The following is a 23,432-nucleotide window of genomic DNA, read 5'->3' on the forward strand; positions in this document are numbered from 1 at the left end:
AAAAAAGAATCAAAAATATGTGATGTTTCATTTTTTAAGCTTCAAGTAAAACATTTTCTGAAAAAGTACTTCAGCAACTTTGCTTTATTTACATACACTACGTTCTTTAAGCAGCACAGCAGATGACTCAACTTTCAGTTTTCTGCTTTCCTTGAATCCGACCTGGATATGGACGCAGTTCTTTAAATGGTACAGTGAAGAAGTCTGCCATAAAGAGTCTACAACAAAAAACCATAGCAACGAGTCTCAACAACGCATCACACTGCATACTACAATTCACAAAACGAGTGATGTAACACAAGCTAAACATGTACATCATGTGGATCTTTTGTAATGTTTTCCCTTTTATTTGTGCCACCTCGGCCAGATGCATATTGAATCACTCATACACCCACAATTCACTCAGAATATTTCACTGGTTGCAAACATATTACTCCCATTGCGATGTGCTCCCATTATTGCCACAAGATGTCACTCCAAATGCCAATTCAATGTGGAAAACACAATATTCATGCACTGCTTACAACGGGTAAGTTATATGAAAGTTACGATATTCACTTACTTAATGCTGTTCTCTGAATTTTACTTGGGCCCCCAACAAAATATGCAATGTCAATCAAATCATCTGTCCACAGGTACTTAATGCTACACGTGCCAAGCCGAGCCGGGCCATTAGTTTAACCTATTAACACAATAAATCTGTTAATTGTGGCCAATTTCTGGCCAACCAATGTATTAACTGACATCAGTGATTGAATTCCTTTTGTTGATTGTATAAATTGTACGTTTTGACATGATAATGTCTAATATACCTAAGAGTTATGAGCCTTCTGCTCGTGATGACTGGGTGTTGTGTGATGTCCTTAGGTTAGTTAGGTTTAAGTAGTTCTAAGTTCTAGGGGACTGATGACCACAGATGTTAAGTCCCATAGTGCTCAGAGCCATCTGAACCAAAGTTATGAGCCACTGGAATATTGCAAGAAAGAAAAGGCTACAAACAACAGAATGTTAATGTCTAACTTTTATAAAGTAAAGTAAACAAATCCACAGAAAAGAGAGAGAATACATTTATTATATCAACAATCCAGTCCAGCTGTACACAATTAGCTCTCGCCCCCCCCCCCCCCTTCCTCCTCCTCCTGAAAAATTATCTGTAATTGACAATAAGAATGTGAAAAAGGCCATTTCACAATTTAAGGTAAAATACAAAAACTGATCTTTTATAAACTGAATTCATTTATTACAAATTACAAAAAGTTTTCATTAATATAGTTTTATTACAAATCTGTGATGTCCTAACTGAGAAAAATATAGTATTTTTTCTGTAATATACATAATCTGTACAAAACAATATTTACAGTTCTTTAAAAGCATCACTAATGCTTATCTACATGCACTGATATACATTATGGAGTGATTAGCACATGTTGTGGCAATTTCGTTCACTGTCATCGTTTGCTTCTTTTTCTAAGTACTCTATCAATGTTCTCTTGCTCTGCAGCATGCAAATTTCGTCTCTTGCTTTTTCTTTGATGAACATAAGGAACATATTCCTCAGATGATGGATGGAGTGGAGACCCTCCCAAATCTATCTCCTCTGATCCCTTTACATCTACATTATTAGAAACAATTTCTTGAGGGAACTGACATGGTGTTTCCCTTTGTTCTGGAAAACTGGTACCACCTGAAAATAAAAGTGTGTTTTAAGAGTACCTATAAAATATTTAAATTTCTTTTTCCTTTGCATAGTAAAAATAGGATAAAGCATGTGAACTACACATCAAGAACATATTTGCATTCACTACAGTTTTACAATCCAAGTTTCAAAACTGCATAAAGTACAGAGAGTGTGTGTATGGGAAAAGGTTGGGGGGGGGGGGGGGAGGGGTTGTTTTAATACAAGAACTACTTTTAAAAAAATGAGAAACAAGAGTGCATGGAAGATATAAATATCAAATATCCCTACCATATTTTTTCATGAAAAAGCACAAGCACATAAAAGTTTTTAGTAATGATCTATGAACTGCCACTTAACTTGGTTAGGAATAAAAATGTGACAGATGCGAATATTGACTGTTATGGGCCTACATTGTAAACTGAAAGAGCTATGGTGAGGTGACTGTCTATTTTTGTTACACTATTTGTTTGAAAAACAAAGAGGTTTTTTTTCCTACTGTGTGATATACACATACACACACTCTGACATCTGAATAATATCAATTGCAAGAAGACTGTCATGACATATTTTAATTATGTCAGTTGTTAAAGCAACATCATAGGTTTCCTCTACAGGGTAAGTCAATAATAAAAATTTCTGTGCTGCATTCTCTCACAATTTCATAAATTACTTTCCTTAATAGGGAATCTGCTCAGGCCAGAACAGGTCAAACACAATTTTTGTCAGAGCTTGCAACATCACCTCTTCTGTGCGACAATGAACAATATTCTTCTTAAATTCCTTCCAATGAGTCCTGCTACACAACCAGCACAATATTTACACCAATCACAGACCCAACCCCATGTCCTCCAAATTAATACTTCTCCCTGCACCAATTACCCGCCCTTTCCAACAGCCAATCTGTTACCACGTTAAGGCTGGAAAAACCACTGCTTATACAAACTCCACTTCAAATACTGAAAGCAAGCTGTGTAGGTATGGCAGACACACAGATGTCTGCTCTGATGAACAGTAAATACTTATTGAAACCAAAACAGCCCACCCATTTGAAGAATGCGATACTCTGGTGGTACTCTTAGTGTCCAATTTAGATCTGATGATTTAGCCCATTAAGAACAACATGCTGAATTCTTTCTGCTACAGAATCTTGAATCCCATCACGATGGTGGTCCACAACTCTGTAAGCTCATATTTTGCTCAGTAGGTGACAAGTGCATGACATCAATCTGAGTGCCTCATATCTCCTCTTCTCTCTCTCTCTTTTTTGGGTCGGTGAACCAAGTTAGACAAGATCACTAGTTGCAGAATCCATGTTTATTTCTACAGAGAAAATTTTTGATCCAGAGAAAGATTACAACCAGGCAATGAGAAATGTGGTCTATAATTTGAAAATAAGCAATATGTGCATCTGTTCGATGGGTCTTCTTGAAAATGGGAATAATCTGCACAATTTTTCAATCACTTAAAACACTTTGTTCCTGCAATAGCTTCTTCTAGGAGAGGATAAAGTTCTGTCACATAATCTGTGACGAACAGTATATGCATCTCATCAGATACAGTCACTTTCCCTCTGTCAAGTGATTTAAGCTTACATACTTCCAGCATTCTGTAATGCTTGATAAGATAAATCATATTACAGTTTTCTGCACTGAAACAATTTCGGAAGACTTTACATAAGACACCCCCCCCACCCCACCCCCACGGCTCTGCAAAATCTGACTTTTGAATTAATAGGATGTTCTTGCAGTGCTCTTTTGTTTGCAATAAGGCTTTGAGTTCATTTAAACCTGAGATGAAACTCATTCTACTTATGCAGAAACTCTCTAACAGTGTTACAGAAACACAAATCTTTCCCATCTGCCACAACCTGGCTCGCTTCTTCATCCCCAGAGACAAAGGTTTGATGATGTCTGCTCTGAAAAACTGCAATCTTTTTCTTGCCATAATTGTCAAGCAAAAATATTTTCCTTTAATAACAAATACATTATGCCTACTGAATCCCACCTTTAGGAATCGATAAGTCTGTGTCTGTTAGTTACTAAGAAGTGTAAGGTGTTGCTGTGACAAATTGCTTCTGTACTTAAAGGTGTTCAGAATAATCTTGCTTCAGTCCATATTCCTAGAACCTATGTTAATATGGGGCTCTCCCTATTACCATACTACACACATTTTGCAACTACAGTTCCTGAGGCACGTGGTCTATAAAAGCTTTCAATTAGCATGTTTGATCCAACATACGAGGGCGGTTCAGAAAGTAACCTCCGATCGGTCACAGTGCGGGTTGTGGGGGGAGTAGCGACGCCATCTGTGCGTTCACGCGCTCAACAGGTCAATCGGCATCAAGCCGTGGTCGAGTGAACGTCGTACCTGCGCTAGTTTAATTTTTGTGGCAGTTTGAAATGTGTGTTGCAATAGAAAACCCCGCCAAATGTGAAGTGCGTGCTGTCATAAGGTTTTTTACAGCCAAAGGATATTCTGCAGCAGCTATTCATCGTGAGCTTTGTGCCGTGTACGGACCAAGAGTTATGAGTGAAGGAGTTCTCCGTGAATGGGTACGTTTATTTAAAAGTGGACGAGAAAACGTTCATGATGAAGAGAGGAGTGGTAGACCATCATTGGTGACTGACGAACTCGTTCAGACAGTTGATGCAAAAGTTCGTGAAAATCGACGTTTCTCAATGTCGGAGTTGTCTACTGGTTTTCCACAGATTTCTAAGACTCTCTTGTACGAGATAGTGACAGCAAGATTGGGTTACCGTAAGTTCTGTGCACGATGGGTGCCCAAAATTCTTACCGACCACCACAAAACTCAAAGAATGGCCTCTGCATTAGACTTTCTGTCACGTTATGAGGACGAAGGAGAACCATTGTTAAACAGAATCGTGACCGGTGACGAAACCTGGATTAAGTACGTGAACCCTGAGACAAAAGAACAATCAAAGATGTGGGCACATTTAAATTCGCCTACCAAACCAAGAAAAGCCTCGCAAGATTTTTCTGCCAGAAAACTGATGGCAACGGTGTTTTGGGATGCCAAAGGGGTGTTGCTGGTTGAATTCATGGAACGTGGTACGACCATTAATCAAGACGTGTACTGTGAAACAATAAAAAAGTTACAACGGGCTATACAGAACAAACGCCGTGGTATGCTGACTTCCGGTATCGTTTTTTTGCACGATAACGCCCGTCCTCACTCTGCTCGCAGAACAACGGCCCTTCTTGAGTCCTTCAAGTGGGACGTTATCAACCATCCACCTTACAGCCCAGACCTGGCGCCAAGTGATTATCACCTCTTCATGCATTTGAAGAAATGGCTCAGGCACAGCGGTCTGATGACGACGAAGAGCTCAAAGATGCGGTCACAGGCTGGCTCCAGGCACAAGCGGGTGATTTTTATGCAGAAGGAATTTCGAAGCTTGTGAAGAGATACGATAAGTGCCTCAATAGCTATGGAGACTATGTAGAAAAATAGTGCAAAGATGTAGTTGTAAGATGTATATATTAAAATATTTTTATTTAACTTGGTGTATTTTTTTAAATCAACCGGAGGTTACTTTCTGAACGGCCCTCCTATATGCTTACCTTCAGTAAGAATACTTCATATTATGAATCTGTAATAACCTCACTACATAGGATCAAATACTTTACAGTAATAAATACACCTCCACCTTTGGTGACCAACCTATATAGTATTTATTCCAATCATAATTTAACATTTTGTTGTGGTTCATTTCTCGTTTCAGGCAACTAAACACATTTGTATTTGCAATGTGAATGTTGTCAGATGTAGGATATATAAACAGAAAAAACTTGCATATTCTGCTACTTTCATTCTATTATCTCATTATGGATCATATTCTGGAGTAACTCCTCAAACTGAGAAAAAGTTTTTAGAGTGCAAAAGCATGTATAACAAGACTCCTTTGCAGTGTAAATTCACGAACAGATGATCATGATCAGTTCTGCATATTAAAATGCAACCCAAATCATGAGCCTTGCTTCCAACCTGCCTATGAGGCTAGCTGTTGTAATGAATTCAGCCAGCTGTCCACAGGAACTGGAGATTGCTCTAAACCCAGGTGGCAGATATTCTTAGTGGCAACATGAGCTATTATTTACAGTTGGCTGCATCCAGTGTCTTCAATAGCCAGTAGCAGAGTCCACTTTACTCCCCTGCCCCTTTTCCCACTCCCACTTTCGGAATTCTGAGTGATGACCACATCTACTCCCCTAACATATTTAAACAATGGAAAGTCAAGGATAGAAAAACAACGTTGTTATGGAAAGGATATATTGCTACTCTCCATATAAAGGAGACACTGAGTCACAGACATTCATACAATGAAAAGACTGTTGTACAATTAAGCTTTAAACCAAAAGACCTTTTCTCATGGTAGAAAACGTCCACACAAGTTGTGCTTAAGTGAAAGTATGTCCGTTTTCTACTTTTGAAGAAGGCCATTTGCATAAGAGCTAAAATGTAAAACAGTCTTTTCATTGTGCCTGTCTGCGACTCAACATGTCCTCTAAAATATTCTGTCTCTGAACTTTTGTTCTGTTCTTGAAAATCGTAAATCATAATGCACATTTGTATTTTATTTATGACAGCAGAACTACTATAAATGAACATAAATCTATACCTAGGAAATGTTACAGTTGTTTCACTGCGGCAACGATAACTACAGTCACTCACCTTCATCATATTCTAACAAGCTGATACTTTTCTCACTCTCAGCATCACTGGTATTACCATTTCTCAGAGTGCAGCTCTCTTGAATTTCCTCTATAAACATTTCTGGTGATGCTTGAACTTCTGAATAATCACTTCTAACTCTTTTTACTGATGATCGTGATGCAAACACAGGTGAGGCTTGTACATTTGCTGTATTACTGTCATTCCCACTATTTTTTATATCACTGTTTCTCACATATTGCGGTGGTGTTTTTACAGTTGATGAGTAAGGTGTTCCACTGACAGGCACACTGTCACCGACCAAATTACACCTATTTTTGGCAGCATGATCAGCTGAATGGCTCGCTTGATTCATCAAAGATGTACAAGGAAAATTCCAGTTAACTTGGACACCCTCTTCAGGATCGTCATCATCATCTGAGTATTGAAGCTTCCTAGAGCACTTCTTGGAACTATTCTTTATGTCCACTTCATTTGTTATACTTGAGGTACTGCTACTCTCACCATCATTACTAGGAAGAATGTTTTGACCACTCTCCATTCTCTGGACATTGTTACCAAAACTGTCATGATCATCATCCTCCAATACTTTCACAGTGTTAGAACTGGATGCAAGCTGTGCCGGATTTTCTTGTTGCAGTCGCTGCTTTGCCATCTGTATTAAGTTTTCAAAACTTGATTTGTTCTTTTTCACTGTGTAACAGAAACATAAAACATAAATAAGAACCAACTTTAAATGCAAACAATTCATTACATAGTAATAAAGTATTAAAGCTTGACACTTACTGTAATTACAAAACAAAATTACAAGAATTATTATTATTTTTTTTAAGTACTTACAATATTCTCTGCGTATATCATCAGATTTCTCGTTATTTTTTGGAAATGTCTGGAATGTAGGATATGTATAAATTATTGCGATGAATTATAAAATGGAATCTGGAAACATATTCTTAGGATAGTAGTTTAAATAGATATTAAATCATACAACAACAGTTACATGTTACAGAATAGAATTCAACGACTGAATAGTGATATGTTACAAAAGTAGATACAGAAATATATAAATAGCTAATGTCAACATAAAATAATTATAGTAGTAGGTCACGCATTAGCAGACAATTCAGAATGCAAACTTATATCCTCCTCCTTCAAGTAAAATATGATTTCATGACAACATTTACCACACAGATGCTCTAGAGACTTGCCTTAATTTCTTCCTAGCGCTGAGTTTTTTCTTTTCATGAGATTTAACTGGGCAACAGCCATTGTAGCTATTCTAAGTATGCTACAAACAGGAGCCACTTTAATATTAATGATTACCTTTCACTTTCAGGGTGTGCTGGCACAATCATAGTGCAGCATAATACCTGGTACTCAGCTAGATTAACAATTCCATTTTCCAGCACAATATCTTGTCAAACTGTCTAATCACATCCTCTGTCAGTCATGGCAGGAAAACAACAGAAAAATCATGCCATAATAATACCTGGTACTTAAGACAAGCCTTATTTTTAACTTCTATGTCAGAAAGACAATAAAACTACAAACATATGTTCATATACAGCTAGTTGCTAATGACTATGCAGAACACGTAATGACCATCTGTAAGATTCAAATAAATGTCTGAGAGACTGAAAATTTACCCCAACTAGTCAAATGTTATTTACATCCATTCCTCAGACACAAATTTTATGAGCTAACTGAATACGAAGATATTTTATTCATGGGGTATAAGTGACATCAGCGAAGTAACTATGGTGGCAGCTAGAACTAACAACTGCAAACATCATATGTGCATTCTTAAGTAGGACAGCAGTAGTATATCAACAATATTGTATCCCGAATCCTAAAGGAACAACAAACTAAACATTTCTGCATCAAGTATTCACAACACTCTCCAGAATATTTTGAAGAAGAGAAAAGTATGTCCAAAACACCCTGATTCCCGAACAGTAATGATGTGTGGATGACTGCCCCAACTCAATTGCAATGAAAAATACAGACAATTCTTGTCTGGCAAAAATCAAAATGTTATGTGCAATTTTTACAACATTCCAAAGAAAGACTTTTCTGCTGTTTCATATGGCTGTATAATGATTCTGTGCATTGCACTTAGGTGAGAGGGAGACTATGTAGAACAGAGGTGGTCAATCCATCGATCACAAGCAACCAGTCGATTGCTACGGCTGTAAGAGCCGATCTTTCAAAACCTTTGTCCGAAATCTGTTTAAACGAGCTGTTTTTGTAAAATACCAGTTTGTTTACAATGAGTGTTTTGAACGGCATTTGTGGGCGGTAAATTGGAAAACTGTCTCCATCTCTTTCGTCTCCAACTGCATTCCACTGTCATGAACAAACTTTAACTTGATGCAATGTGCAGTGATGGGAGGGGTGGGAGCGGAACATGCTCTACTTCCAGTAGGCAACTCAAACCTCTGTTTTTGAGCTTCCAAAAAACAACAATGAGCACAATGGAGATAATTATTGATTAGTTAAATACTTAATGTTATCCAAACTGAGATTGCTGTTTGCACTGACATGTCAAATAACCACCTCATCACTTATTTATGAAACAATCATGATCAAAATAGCAGAACAGTGCACACTTCAGTGACAATGCAGTCAGCACTGGCGAATAGTATGCTGTAAAGTTGGCAATGAACAACTTCAAAACCTACAGCACAAGGTCTCCTGACCATTGCTGAGAACTACAGATAAGAACTAGGGAGTCCAAACGCCATGTTATACTTCTCATTTAGCAACATGTTTGTGAAAAAATGAGTGCAGATAAACATAGGAAAACATACCACTTCCATGCTGAGTATAAGAACAGTTTTTCATTACAATGCATAAAGATAGGTCCGTATGTCTGCTATGTAATGCTACTTTAGTCATACCAAAATGGAAATACTGAACACCATTTTAGTAACTTATCATCAGGGACAGCTCAGCCCAAGACAAGAACAACCAACAGCATTTCAAAGCATTCGGGTCAGGTCAAGTGATGTCCTTCACTTGCTACTTTGGAGGTTCCATAATGGATATCACCATATTTTGTTGTTTCTGTATTATAACTTGCGTGTTATGACAGTAAGCCATTTCAAGGCAATGGTGCACTGAAAATTTATCAGAAACGTCACTCTTGGTATGATTTGTTACAATTAAATGTCGGTTAACGATACATCATCGGTTATGGCCAGCTACAGGGATTTTGCTGCCTCATGTGGAATTTTATTGCCCCCCCCCCCCTCTTTTCTCCCATCGAGTCCTCATCCTTCACTTTCACACAAGTCAACCTTTTTCACAATGTCACTCATGCATGACGACGTATTTTCACATATCACACTTACTTCTATGTCTATAATAGAGGGAAACATTCCACGTGGGAAAAATATATCTAAAAACAAAGATGATGTAACTTACCAAATGAAAGCGTTGGTATTTTGATAGAGACACTAACAAACACAAACACACACACAAAATTCAAGCATTCGCAACTCACGGTTGCTTCATTAGGAAAGAGGGAAGGAGAGGGAAAGACTAAAGGATGTGGGTTTCAAGGGAGAGGGTAAGGAGTCATTCCAATCCCGGGAGCGGAAAGACTTACCTTAGGGGGAAAAGGGACACATATGCGCGCGCGCGCGCCCACACACACACACACACACACACACACACACACACACACACACACGCGCGCGAGAGTGTATACCTGTCCCTTTTTTCCCCCCCAAGGTAAGTCTTTCCGCTCCCAGGATTGGAATGACTCCTTACCCTCTCCCTTAAAACCCACATCTTTTCGTCTTTCCCTCTCCTTCCCTCTTTCCTGATGAAGCAACCGTGGATTGCGAAAGCTTGAATTTTGTGTGTGTGTTTGTGTTTGTTAGTGTCTCTATCAACTTACTTCTATGTCTTTTTCACAGGAGTAAATCTTTAAAACCACACCCAAATATGGAGCACCAGTCAGTGAAACAGAAGTAAAACGTTATCAATGTACTACATTTTGAGTTATAATTCCAAAATAAATTATGCACCCTATTATTAAAATCTGTCCACTTTTTCTCGTGGCCTGAGCAGAGGGTAGCATGAGACAAGAGACCGCTAACAACCCACACACCTGAATACTGCATCATTGGTGGTACTGTCATCACCTCTGCTGTACAAAGTGGAGGTCCTAGGACAGTGAGTCACTTACATATAAATGTTTTATTTGTTAAAAAAAAGTTTATAAATTGCCAGTGTTCATTTGATGTGTCCACAGTAATAAAGGAAAATGACAGTTCTGAAAGCACTTTAATTTACTGCAGCAAAAAGTAACAGTTATATTTTAAATAAAGTTGGAAAGCAACCAGTGTGAAATGCAATGAAGATGGGTAAACAGTTTATGCAGTTCAGTTTCTTCAGTTTCAAAATAAGATTTGATACATTTCATCCATACCATAATATTAATATCTATCTTCAATACCAAGAAAGTAAAGGTGAACGAGAGAAATTTAAAAGAAATTATAGACAAAGCAGAAAAAATTAATTTAGAGGAGAATGACAATGAGAAGAGCAATGTAAATGGTATTAATGGCAAATCCAGAGGTGGGCTGGCGGGGAAACAATGCGCTACATCATTCCACAGCTAAATGTCCCCTTAATCACAATGTCTGGATTCAAAATACTAGTGCTTGTGACAGGCAGTGCATATTTTGCTTAGTCTTTATTTATTTATTTATTGCAAAGTGTTTTTCTCGGTGATAATGTTATACATATTTAAGAAACTGTTATGCTATTATATGCTGACATTTATCTTTATTTCTTTACTACTGAACTCAGTAATGCTTTGCAATTACTAAATGTCTATGGGAGTTGGGTATATGTCCTAATCTTTTTCTCCCCCCCCCCCCTTTCTGTGCGTATCTCCACCACCCACCTCTCTCTCTCTCTCTCTCTCTCTCTCTCTCTCTCTCTCTCTCTCTCCATCTCCTCCTCCTCCCCCTCTTTCTGTCCATCTCCTCCTCCCCAACTCTCCCTCCTCCCCCACTTTCTGTCTATCTTCTCCTCCCCCCTCCCCTATCTGTCCACATCCTCCTTCCTGCTCCCTCTCCCTCTCCATCCACCTCCTCTTCCTCCCTCCTCTTAACTTAATCCTTGCTCATAGTTGCTGCCAATGAAAGTCTGATTGGGAATTGAAGTTTCTTCAAAAGAACACACAAATCAATTCGGATCACTGGTGTACAGGGTATGAGCAACCTCTCCTGCTACTGATCTGTGAGGGTAGTTCCTTCAATGACGGCAGTTTGCATAGTTTTAATCTGCAAAGGGGTAGGATTACAAAGTTTTGAACAATTTATATTCCGTAGAAATCATAGGCTGATAAGCCATAAACACAACTTTCATGTTTTCTGTTAAAAACGACTGCAAGGAAGAAAACAAATCAGGACTTGGTTGTGTGTGCAATTTTTTAAAAGTTATATGTAAGGAGAAAGAGTATATATGAGGAAAAGCAATTTGTTTCAAGGCTTAAATGCCCTACTTTCGTAGAAAAAACTGACTGTGAGAAAGACAATGAAAATGCACGTTTTCATAGCACAGGATTTTCTATCTCGCAGTCAGTTTTACCGGAAAACCAATACATTATTGTTTAAAAATATACATCACCTATGTCAAATTGAATGTTTATTAGAATAACGTGTAAAAATATGAAGTAAATTGGTCAATAACTCTTCAAGATTTTAGGTAAGAACATTAAACAATGTTTGTCTTTATATAACAGCACTTATTATAGTGATGCGTGCAAATTTGAAGTAAGTTGGTCAAGAACTTTTCGAGAATTTTGCTAACAACATTAAAGAAATGACTTGTATTTATATAGTAGTATAGATTATGAAGTTTTTTGCTTCTGTAGGGGCTTTAAAGCTGACAGTTTGGAAGCACTGTAACAAATACAGAGTGAAGAAACAATGTTGCACGTGGTGGTTGGCATACAATTTTTCAACCCTATTCAAGACGAAAGTGTATCTAACAAAACCTAGTATCGCCAATAGGTTTAATAAAAATGCAATCTAAAAACAAGGCTCTGGAAATGCTGTAACTGTGTGCAGCACAGCCAAGAACAGGTAGTGTGAACTCTGCACTGTGCCGGAGCTATCCCAGTAACTCAGTCAGATAAGGCAATGCTGTGGTGAACAGATACGCAAACTAGCCAATGTTCCGAGTCACATTCACGTCAAACATTTTCTTTTTCAGTTAAAACATCCAACTGTATCCAATTTAGGCCTCCACAATGTGGTATCTTGAGCATTTCTTTCTGTTACTCTTACCATTATTTAAACATTACACTGAGGTGACAAAGGCCATGGGATACAGATATACAGGCAGTGGTAGTATCACATATACAAGATATAAAAGGACAGTGCATTGCTGGAATTGACATTTGTACACAGGTGATTCATATGAAAATGTTTCCAACTTGATTATGGCTGCATGATAGGAATTAAGTCTTTGGATGGTGAATGGTAGTTGGAGCTAGAAACAAGAGGTACATTTCGGAAATCATTACGGAATTCAGTATTCCAATATCCACAGTCTCAAGAGACCAACAGCAGCGGTGTTTGCGTGGAGTTTTCAGTGCTAACAGACAACCAACACTGTGTGAAATAACTGCAGAAATCAATGTGGGACATAAAATGAACATATTCATTACGACAGTGTGGAGAAATTTGGCATTAATGGGCAATGGCAGCAGACAACTAACAATTGCCTTTGCTAATGTGTTCCCAAGCACCATGGAATTTTTATGAATGGCAATGGGCCATGTTGCTAGGCCACAAATGTTCGCAATCGGTTTGAAGAACTTTCTCGCCAATTTACACAAATGATTTGGCCACCCAGATTGCATGAAATGAATCCCATCAAACATTCATGGGACATAAGCGAAAGGTCAGTTCATGCACAAAATCCTCCACCGGTAACACTTTCACAATTATGGACTGCCATAGAGGCAGCTTGGCTAAATATTTCTGCAGGGGCCATTCAAGTACTTGTTGAGTCCACAGTATGTCACGTTGCTGCACTACACAAGGCAAAAGGAGGTCCGATACGATATTGGGAGGTATCGCATGACTTTTGTCACCTCAGTGTAAGACATAACATGAACTTCTTACAGACATAAATGGCCACTTTGTTTTGTCCATGACACAAATAAAGCCAACAGAAAATAACAGTGAATACAGTTAACACAGTCTATATCCACTGAGGTACAAAAAACACAATATGTAGGCTACACTAGATTGCACATTACACAATGCACTGTAATTCCATTCTGTACATTTGATGTCCAGGCTTATCTTCACAGAGCTGGGATGTACATGTACTAGCAATTTTCACTTGGAGAAGATGTTCAAGGCGACCACATTGCATTTGCAAATGCTTCACCACTCACTATATCATACTTTGCTGGACCCTACGCAACAAACCTGCATACAAAATTGCCAAAGCGGCATGCAGTTGAGTCATTAGGTCGTGTACACCCATGGTTGGAGTGCTATAAACTTGTTCCTTTAAGAGACCCCACAAAAAAAATTTAAAAAAATATCGAGTGGATTAAAGTCTGGGGAACAGGGAGGCCAAAACATTGTACCTCAATGACCATCAATCTCCCTGAATACACTTCATTTAAATAGTTACACAGATTAATTCTAAAGTTTGGTAGTACAACAGTATGCTGAACCACAGCTGTTGTCAAACACGAGGTGGAATGTTTTTTAATACGTCAGGCAAAACAACGAAACAACGAAAAATTTCCGGGTTTTTCCAGGTTTTCTCCCAGATGAAAAAATTCTCGAATTTTTCCCGGATCTCCCGATTGTCCCAGGTCGTATACACCCTGATGAATGGAAACGGTTTAAATTGAATCGAATCAGTTCAAATTTTGTAAGAAGGTAGACAAATACATGTAATTAATGGTCCATCTGTTGTTTTGTGAAAGCTTTATCCATCGCCACTGTATAAGCAACATGGGTCGAAAGACAATGAAGAATCGATACTGGATCAATCATCACACAAGTTAACAAAAATTTTCATTGGTTGTCAAGCTTTGGCAGTCTAATGTCAAATTTATGATAGTTTAAAAGCTGGGAACCAGAATAATAAATGCTCCTATCATGGCACAAAAAAGGTAACCAGAAATAATAAATGCTCCTATCATGGCACAAAAAAGGTAAATACGTGCTGAGCAGAGTCAGTGATGTAAAAGAATGGAACTAGGCTTTTCACTTATCTGGCAGCTTCAAAGGTTTTAAATCAAAACATCTTGACCCATTTGTGCTTTTTTTATGAGTTAACCCTACTTCCCAAGCACAGTGAGCTCTCTTAGCTGCAAGGTGTTGAAACACCTGCATTTTGCAATTTATAGGCTTAAGTCCCTGATCCTGTGCTCAGAATCCAGAAGCTAATTTATGTGCTTCTAGAGAGTGGGATGAATCTACGATAGGATGTATCTGAGTAAGGTGGTACATATATAATGGGAATTATCCCAGAGTGGGGCTGCATGCATCCTATATTTTAATGAAACATTGTGACATATTGCACGGCACGACAAATGCCACGTGAATAACATGATAGCATGTCATGTTTTACGACATGACATTATGTATGATGGTACTTTACTTAATATGATGCATTATATTACATGACAGGGTGTTAGTACTAACAAGTGAAACCACATCAATGTGTCACATTTAAATGTCTTCGAAGCTGCCAGATACGCAGCAAAGTTAGATCCCTTCTTTAAAATCCCTAGCTCTGCCCAGGACATATCCATCTTTTCTGTGCTATGATAGATGCGTTAGTCACTTTTGGTGTTATGTGTCGACACAGTGTTATTTAGAAGGGCCGAATAGGCACGCTATCAGCTCACCCAGAATATCGTGAAGTCTGAAACAGGATGCTCAATGAATGCTAATAAGAAAAGTACGTTGCTTTGGGAATAGTTAACTTTAATCCATCCTTTTGGTATACATCGTTTATGGTGAATACAAGTAAGACTCTATCCAGATATGGTTAACTGCGCCTTGCTAGGTCGTAGCTATGGACTTAGCTGAAGGCTATTCTAACTATCTGCTCGGCTAATGAGCGATGCTTCGTCAGTGTAGTCGCTAGCAATGTCGTCGTACAACTGGGGCGAGTGCTAGTCCGTCTTTCTAGACCTGCCATGTGGTGGCGCTAGGTCTGCAAGTACTGACAGTGGCGACATGCGGGTCCGACATGTACTAATGGACCGCGGCCGATTTAAGCTACCACCTAGCAAGTGTGGTGTCTGGCGGTGACACCACATTTGGCTTCCAACTTTTACTGTACCATAATTTTGACATTACACTGCAATAGTTCGGCAACTGATGAAAATTTCTGTTGACTAGGGTGACAGCTGATTTTGTACAGGCTTTTTATTGTCCTACAAACCTTGTTGCTTATTTAGTGGCAACAAATAAAGCTTTCAAAAAATAACAGGTCAACCATTAATTACATGTATTTGTATTCCTTTTTACAAAATTTGAAACGATTCACATAAGTTTGACAGACAGAAGGGGCATACATAAAAGACTCACAAAAAATGTGTTTTTTTTTTTTTTTTTTTTTTTTTGCATGTAAAATCCGAATGAAACTAGATTTTTGAAAGTGAGTTTTCAGTTTTATCACAAGAATGTGTTTTTTTTTATTTATTTATTTGATTTACTTTAAACCATTTCTGTTAAGTCAATTAACATGCTACTCAATTAACACGTAACTCAATTAACATGTTACATGCTACATTTAGCTCAACTTTAAACAGTCGTACATTAACAATGGACAGCTCTGATTTTATAAAAGAAAAAACAAACTGTTTCGACTTTATCCATTTGCCTACCATTGTGCAAAGTTTGAACTGATTCATACAAGTCTAATGTATATAAGTGGTGTGTGTCAAAAGTTCCCATAAAACATGTTTTTTGCATGTTTCTAAAAAATAAAAATTATGCACCTGCAAATGATACCATTAGCTGAGCATTAATGTCAGCCCAGTTCAAATCGTTTGCAAAAGGAATTAATTGTTTTATACAACTTGCCTGGGCGGCAGCTCTGATTTGTCATTCAAACCTTGCTTAGCATACTGTAACTCAGCTGCAGTAAGACAGATGTTCGAATGGCTATGGCAAGTGGTCGCTGGTCCCGTCTAAGCATAAAACTTTTCACCTCTTGCTCAAATATAAACTGAGCACCACAACATTCACCCCCCCCCCTCCCATCCAAATGGTGACTCTGCATGCAGCCTTTTCATATTACATATTCATATACCACATAAATTATACTAAGAAATATGTTGTCAACATCCACGTAAGTATTTATTAGAGTATGGTTAAATGATATAGAGTAAATCAGTGAAGCACTTTTTGAGGTTTTTCCGAACAGCATTAAACAGTGACTTATCTTTATATAGTAATATAGATTATTAAGTTTTTCACTTTTCTATGGGCTTTTAAGGTTCCATAGGTATGTTTCAATCATTGTGTATGTGCACTGTAGAACTGAGTTGACAACATTGCCACCAACTAGCAACCTTTGCTATTTTGAGAGATGCAACCACGGTGACCAACTCCAGTGATTTCTTTTCACAATACCATAGACAGTTACCAGTAAAACACTACAAATTTTGTGTCTGATTTGTATTTACAGATTATTCTCAGACTTCTTCACTTACACAAAACTTTCATTATCTTGTTTAATTCATCCTTTTGGAACCATATTAAAATTTATGATTCTGCCACCCGAAAAACCTGCCACCAGAGATGGTGGCACAGTCCGTCCTACCCTAATGCCAGCCCTACCAGAGATAAAAAGTCTTTAGGAGATCTATACTAATGCACTGTGTTGTATGTGAATGGCTCAGTCTTGAGGACAGAGACCTCTGCTTATGTTTCTGGAGGAAATAGCCACGTGCTAATACCCCCCTCCCTCTCACCCCCTCGAAACATGGACCTTGCCGTTGGTGGGAAGGTTTGCTTGCCTCAGCAATGCAAATATCTGCACTGTAGGTGCAACCACAATGGAGGGGTATATGTTGTGAGGCCAGACAAATGTGTGGTTCCTGGAGAGGGGCATCAGCCTTTCCAGTAGTTGCAGGGGATGTCTGGATGATTAACTGATCTGGCCTTGTACCTGTGCTGGTACTGTGAACGGCTGAAAACAAGGGGAAACTACAGCCGTAATTTTTCCTGAGGGCATGCAGCTCTACTGTATGGTTAAATGATGATGACATCCTCTTGGGTAAAATATTCTGGAGGTAAAATAGTCCTCCATTCAGATCTCCAGACGGGGATTACTCATGAGGATGTCATTACCAGGAGAAACAAAACTGGCATTCTACAGACTGGAACATGGAATGTCAGATCCCTGGACCAGTTAGAAAATTTAAAAATGGAAATGGGTAGGTTAAAGCTAGATGCAGTGGGAATTAGTGAAGTTTGGTGGCAGGAGGAACAGGACTTCTGGTCAAGTTAACACAGGGTTACAAATACAAAATCAAATAGGTGTAATGCAGGAGTGGGTTTAATAATGAATAAAAAAAAAGGGACGTGGATACGCTACTACGAATAGCTTAGAGAATGCATTATAGTAACCAATATACACATGGATTCCACACCCACCACTGTATTACAAGTTTGTATGCCAACCAGCTTAGCAGATGAGGAGGAGATAGAGGGAATATATGATGACATAAAAGAAATTATTCAGACAGTGAAGGGAGACGAAAATTTAATGGTCATGGGGGGACTGGAATTCAATAGTAGGAAAAGGAAGAGAAGAAAAAGTAGTAGGTGAATATGGACTCTGAGAAAGGAATGAAAGAGAAAGCCGCCTGGTGGAATTTTGCACAGAGCATAATTTAATCATAGCTCACACTTGCTCTTGTATGTGGAAGAGACCTGGATGTCCGGAAGGTTTCAGACTGATTATATAATGGTAAGACAGAGATTTCGGAACCAGGTTTTAAATTGTAAGACATTTCCAGATCAGATGTGGACTCTGACCACAATTTAACTGTTACGAACTGTAGATTAAAACTGAAGAAACTGCAAAAAGGTAGGAATTTAAGGAGCTGGGACTTGGATAAACTGAAAGAACCAGAAGTTCTAGAGATTTTCAGAGGGAACGGCTGACAAGAACGGGAAAAAGAATACAGTAGAAGAACAATGGGTAGAGAGATATTGAATTTAACTGTTGAAAGATGAAAATATAAAAATGCAGTAAATGAAGCACACAAAAAGGAATACAAATGTCTCAAAAATGAGATCAACAGGAACTGCAAAATGGCTAAGCAGGGATGGCTAGAAGACAATTGTAAGGGTGTAGAAGCATATATCACAAGGAGGTAAGATAGATACTGTCTACAGGCAATTAAAGAGACCTTTGAAGAAAAGAGAACCACCTGTGTGAATATCATGAGCTCAGATGGAAAACCAGTCTTAAGCAAAGAAGGGAGAGCAGAAAGGTGGAAGGAGTATGTAGAAGGTCCACACAAGGGAGATGTACTTGAGGGCAATATTATGGTAATGGAAGTGGACATAGATGAAGATGGAGATGGAATGGGAGACATGATACTGCATCTAGAATTTGACAGGGCACTTAAAGACCTAAGTTGAAATGAAGCCCTGGGACTAGACAACATTCTATTAGAACTACTGGTAGCCTTGAGTGAGCCAGCCACGACAAAACTCTTCATTTGACGAGCAAGATGTATGGGACAAGGAAATACCTTCAGCCTTCAAGAAGAATATAATAATTCCAATTCCAAAGAAAGCAGGGGCTGACAAGTGTGAAAATTACCAAACTATCAGTTTAATATGTCACAGCTGCCAAATACTAACACAAATCCTTCACAGAAGAATGGAAAAACTGGTAGAACCCGACCTCAAGGAAGATCAGTTTGGAATTTGGAGAAATGTAGGAACACGCGAAGCAATACTGACCCTATGACTTTTCATAGAAGATAGGTTAAGGAAAGGCAAACCTACATTTATATCATTTGTAGACTAAAAGAAAGCTTTTGACAATGACAATGTTGACTGCAAAACTCTCTTTCAAGTTCTAACGGTGGCAGCAGTAAAATACAACTTGTACAGAAACCAGATGGCAGTTGTAAGAGTCAAGGGACGTGAAAAGGAAGCAGTGCTTGAGAAGGGATTGAAACAGAGTTGTAGCCTGTCCCCGACGTTATTCAATCTGTATACTGAGAACGCAGTAAAGGAAACAATAGAAAAATTTGGATTAGGAATTTAAGTCCATGGAGAAGAAATAGAACTTTGAGGTTTACCAATGACATTGTAATACTGTCAGTGACAGCAAAGGACTTGGAAGAGCAGTTGAACGGAATGGACAATGTCTTGAAAGGAGGATATAAGATGAACATCAACAAAAGCAAAACGAGCATAATGGAGTGTATTCTAAGTAAATCAGGTGTTGTTGAGGAAATTACATTAGTAAATGAGATGCTTAAAGTATCAGATGAGTTTTGGTATTTGGGAAGCAAAATAACTGTTGATGGTCAGAGTAGGGAGGATATAAAATGTAGACTGGCAATGGCAAGAAAGAAATGTAGCCGTATATGGAAGTGAAACACGGATGATTAACAGTTTAGACAAGAAGAGAATAGAAGCATTTGAAATGTGGTGCTACAGGAGAATGCTGAAGATTAGATAGGCAGATCGCATAACTAATGAGGAGGTACTGAATAGATTTGGGGAGAAGAGAAATTTGTGGTACAACCTGATTAGAAGAAGGGATAGGTTGGTAGGACACATTCTGAGGCATCAAGGTATCACCAATTTAGTACTGAGGGAAGCATGGGTGGGGGGTAAAAATCAAAGAGGGAGAGCAAGAGATGAACACAGCAAGCAGATTCAGAAGGGTGTAGGTTGCAGTGGTTACTTGGAGATGAAGAGGCTTGCACATGATAGAGTGATAGAGTAGCATGGAGAGCTGCATCAAACCAGTCTTTGGACTGAAGACCACCACCTAACCTAAGGACATCACACACATCCATGCCTTTATCAAGGCCTGATAAAACAAGAAAAGTGGAATTAATGATGGAAAGTATAAAAGGTCAAATGACGACAAATTTGCAATCCTGCTTGGGTTTCTTCACTGCTCTTAGGTGAGACAGTAGATGAAGTAGGTTCACCTCAAGTTATGATTTTTGTAGGACTGATATTTTCAGATTTCAATGCAAAAGAAGACTTGCTTACAATTTTGACCTTGAAAGACACTATGTGAGGAGAAGACTTTTATAATGCATTCAGTTCCTTCATTTCTGAATATGATTTGACAGCTCAGCAATTTTTGTGTTACTACTGATGGAGCACCTTCCATGGTAGGCAAACACATAGAATTTTTTTTACCTTGTGTGCAAACAACGAATCTTTCTCGCCTTTCTTTAAGCATCATTCTATCATGGATCAGCATGTGTTTTGCGGACATATTTTGAAAATGGCACATGTTAGGAGTAGTGCCACAAAAATTGTGGATTCAGTTTGCTCACAATCACTAAAGAAAAACAAAAGTTTAGAGTGCTATTAGAAGAATTTGATAGACTGTACAGAGACATGCTGTTACACACCAAAATTTGGTGGCTGTGTAGATGTATGCCAGCAACAAAATCTTTTATGTCTGAAAGAGAAGAAGTCTGTTCACAACTGTGTGTTTGAGCTGCTGTTGGTGCAACTATATGACAGTTGAACTGAATGATTTAAACGATGAACTTCATGGGGAAAAAAAACAAACTCTCATATCTTCTACAAAGTGTTTCATACAAAAACCTGTGGACAGCTCATTTACAGAAATTAAATATGGAACACTTTCCTCAAATACAGTCAGACCTGTTGGATCAACAAGCACATTTGGATCAAGAAGCAAGTATACAGCCAACCTGACAGCACTGAAGATAGTATTCAGACTGATTTTCAGATTTCTGGGCAAAGGCACTTGGTCTAGCTTTCACTGCTCAACCTTTCCAAAAAGTGGAAGGGGAAGATATTTCAAGTAAAATGAGTACTCTTTCGTCTTGTAGTGGAAGTGAACATGAAGAGGAAATAATTTGATTTCAAAATGACATTTCCTTAAACTCAGAATACAATGAAGGTAACCTTTGGAAATTAGTGGATGTAAAAACATATCCTCCACTGGGGTAATTCCTGTCTGGCGCGTCCACGTCGCGGGGGTGGGCATCCTACACTTCAGTAGGCCGGAGTGCTAGGATGGCTGAGTTCAGGCAGGGACCCAATCCCGTGGGGTATAACACGGAACCCATGCCCAGGGTTACGGGTGAAGACCTTAATGGCAGCGACGGCGGAGAAGGAAGACTTCGGAACGGCGTAGCTGGCAGATGAGGCAACCCTCCTTTCTGGGGATTAAATGAGAAGGGAACCACTGCCTTGTGGTGGAGGAGAAACTCCAAAGGCTAAGGGAGACAACCCCAACAGAAAATCCTTCCTTGCGTTAGGCCTAGCAAGCCAGTAGGAAAGTGTTAATATATTGCTTTCAAAACACAGACGAGCCTCGGAACGAACCACTCAGGATTTGACCCCACTGCTTCTTCAAGTACTGGTACAAATGACGGGAGACCTGATGTTACTCATCAGTACAAGAAGAAGAAACCAACTGGACTAAAAAATAACCTAAATATTGGCACCCTTAATATATTAACCCTCAATGGAAAAATGGAAGAAATGACAGATGTACTGACAGAGAGGAAGTTAGATATATTGGGATTAAGCGAAACAAAGTGGAAGGGAAAAGGTGAGAAGAATTTGAGAGGAGGAGGAAAACTGTACTGGAGTGGGAATAACAGGTCTGGAAGAAATGGTGTGGCAGTGATGGTGAATAAGAATGTACAAAGCTGTATTGAAAATGTGAGATATATATCAGACAGGATCATAATCTTAAACCTGAGATTCCAAAAAGAAACACTAAAAGTAATCCAGATTTATGCACCTCAAGTGGGATGTAGCGAAGAAGAGAAGATGGACTTTGAAAATGTGTTAGAAAACCATATAGAGAGTGCTAATATAGTGATGGGAGATTTTAATGCACAGGTAGGCAAAGACAGAAAGGGATTTGAGCAAGTATTGGGATGTTTTGGATATGGAGGTAGAAATGAAGAAGGGGAAAGACTCCTGGATTTGTGCCAGAGAAATGGAATGAAAATAGCAAACAGCTGGTTTATGAAGAGAGAAAGTCATGTTATCACCAGATACAGTTGGGATGGAAGAACAAAGAGTGTAATTGATTATATTCTAGTAGATAGGGAATGGGGAGAGAAAGTAACAAATGTGAAGGTAATTCCAAGTGTGAGTGCTGATGGAGACCATAGATTACTGGTGGGACAATGGAAAATGAATCAGTGTGTGAAAAATAGAAAACAGAAGAAAGTGACAAGGATACGGGATTGGAAATTGAAGGAGAGTGAATGTGCTGAGAAGTACAGAGAATTAATAACACAAAAATTTCCAAAAGAAGTTTTCTGCGATGTAGAAAAAGAATGGAGTTTATTCAAAGACACTTTAGTCGAAGCAGCACAAAAAGTATGTGGCAGAACATCTGGAAAGGAAAAAATAAGACAGACAAGTTGGTGGGATGATACCACAATCCAAGCAGTTAGAAGAAAAAATGGAGCATGGAGAAAATGGTGGAAAACTAAAAATGACGAAGACCATAAAAGATATATAGAGGAAAAGAAGAAGTGCAAAGAAATAGTGGAAACAGCAAAGAAAAAGGCATGGGAAGAGTTTACAAAAAAACTTGAAGAAGATGTGAAGAGCAATAAGAAAATGTTCTATAAAATGATGAAAAATAAAAGGAAGGCTTCTGAAGTACCAGTAAAGATGGAAACAGAGGACGGTACCATTATTGAAGATCCAGGGAATATAAAAGATCTCTGGAAAGAACATTTTAAGAAGCTGTTAAACGCTGAGGACCAGGTACATGAGGAAACAACAAATAATGGAGAAATTGAGAGAAGTTGGGAAGCAGAATTAGGACAAA

General features: G+C 38.6%; 1 protein-coding gene across 4 annotated transcripts in view; it reads right to left on the reverse strand.

Moving 5' to 3' along the window:
* Nucleotides 1-1,236: 1,236 nt before the first annotated feature.
* Nucleotides 1,237-23,432, reverse strand: part of LOC126185077 (E3 ubiquitin-protein ligase RAD18-like) — a 110,837-nt gene continuing 88,641 nt past the window's right edge. For 3 of the 4 annotated variants that reach the window (XM_049927882.1, XM_049927873.1, XM_049927865.1), the window contains exons 7-9: nucleotides 7,212-7,260; nucleotides 6,372-7,064; nucleotides 1,238-1,684 (exon numbers count right to left, since the gene is read on the reverse strand). In XM_049927882.1, coding sequence (XP_049783839.1) covers nucleotides 1,449-1,684; nucleotides 6,372-7,064; nucleotides 7,212-7,260 — 978 coding nt within the window. In that variant the 3' untranslated portion in view covers nucleotides 1,238-1,448. Of the gene's footprint in view, nucleotides 1,685-6,371; nucleotides 7,065-7,211; nucleotides 7,261-23,432 lie in introns of all 4 variants that reach the window. The other variant, XM_049927890.1, reaches the window with a different exon arrangement.

Source organism: Schistocerca cancellata, chromosome 1, assembly GCF_023864275.1.
Source record: "Schistocerca cancellata isolate TAMUIC-IGC-003103 chromosome 1, iqSchCanc2.1, whole genome shotgun sequence".
NCBI lineage: Eukaryota > Metazoa > Arthropoda > Insecta > Orthoptera > Acrididae > Schistocerca > Schistocerca cancellata.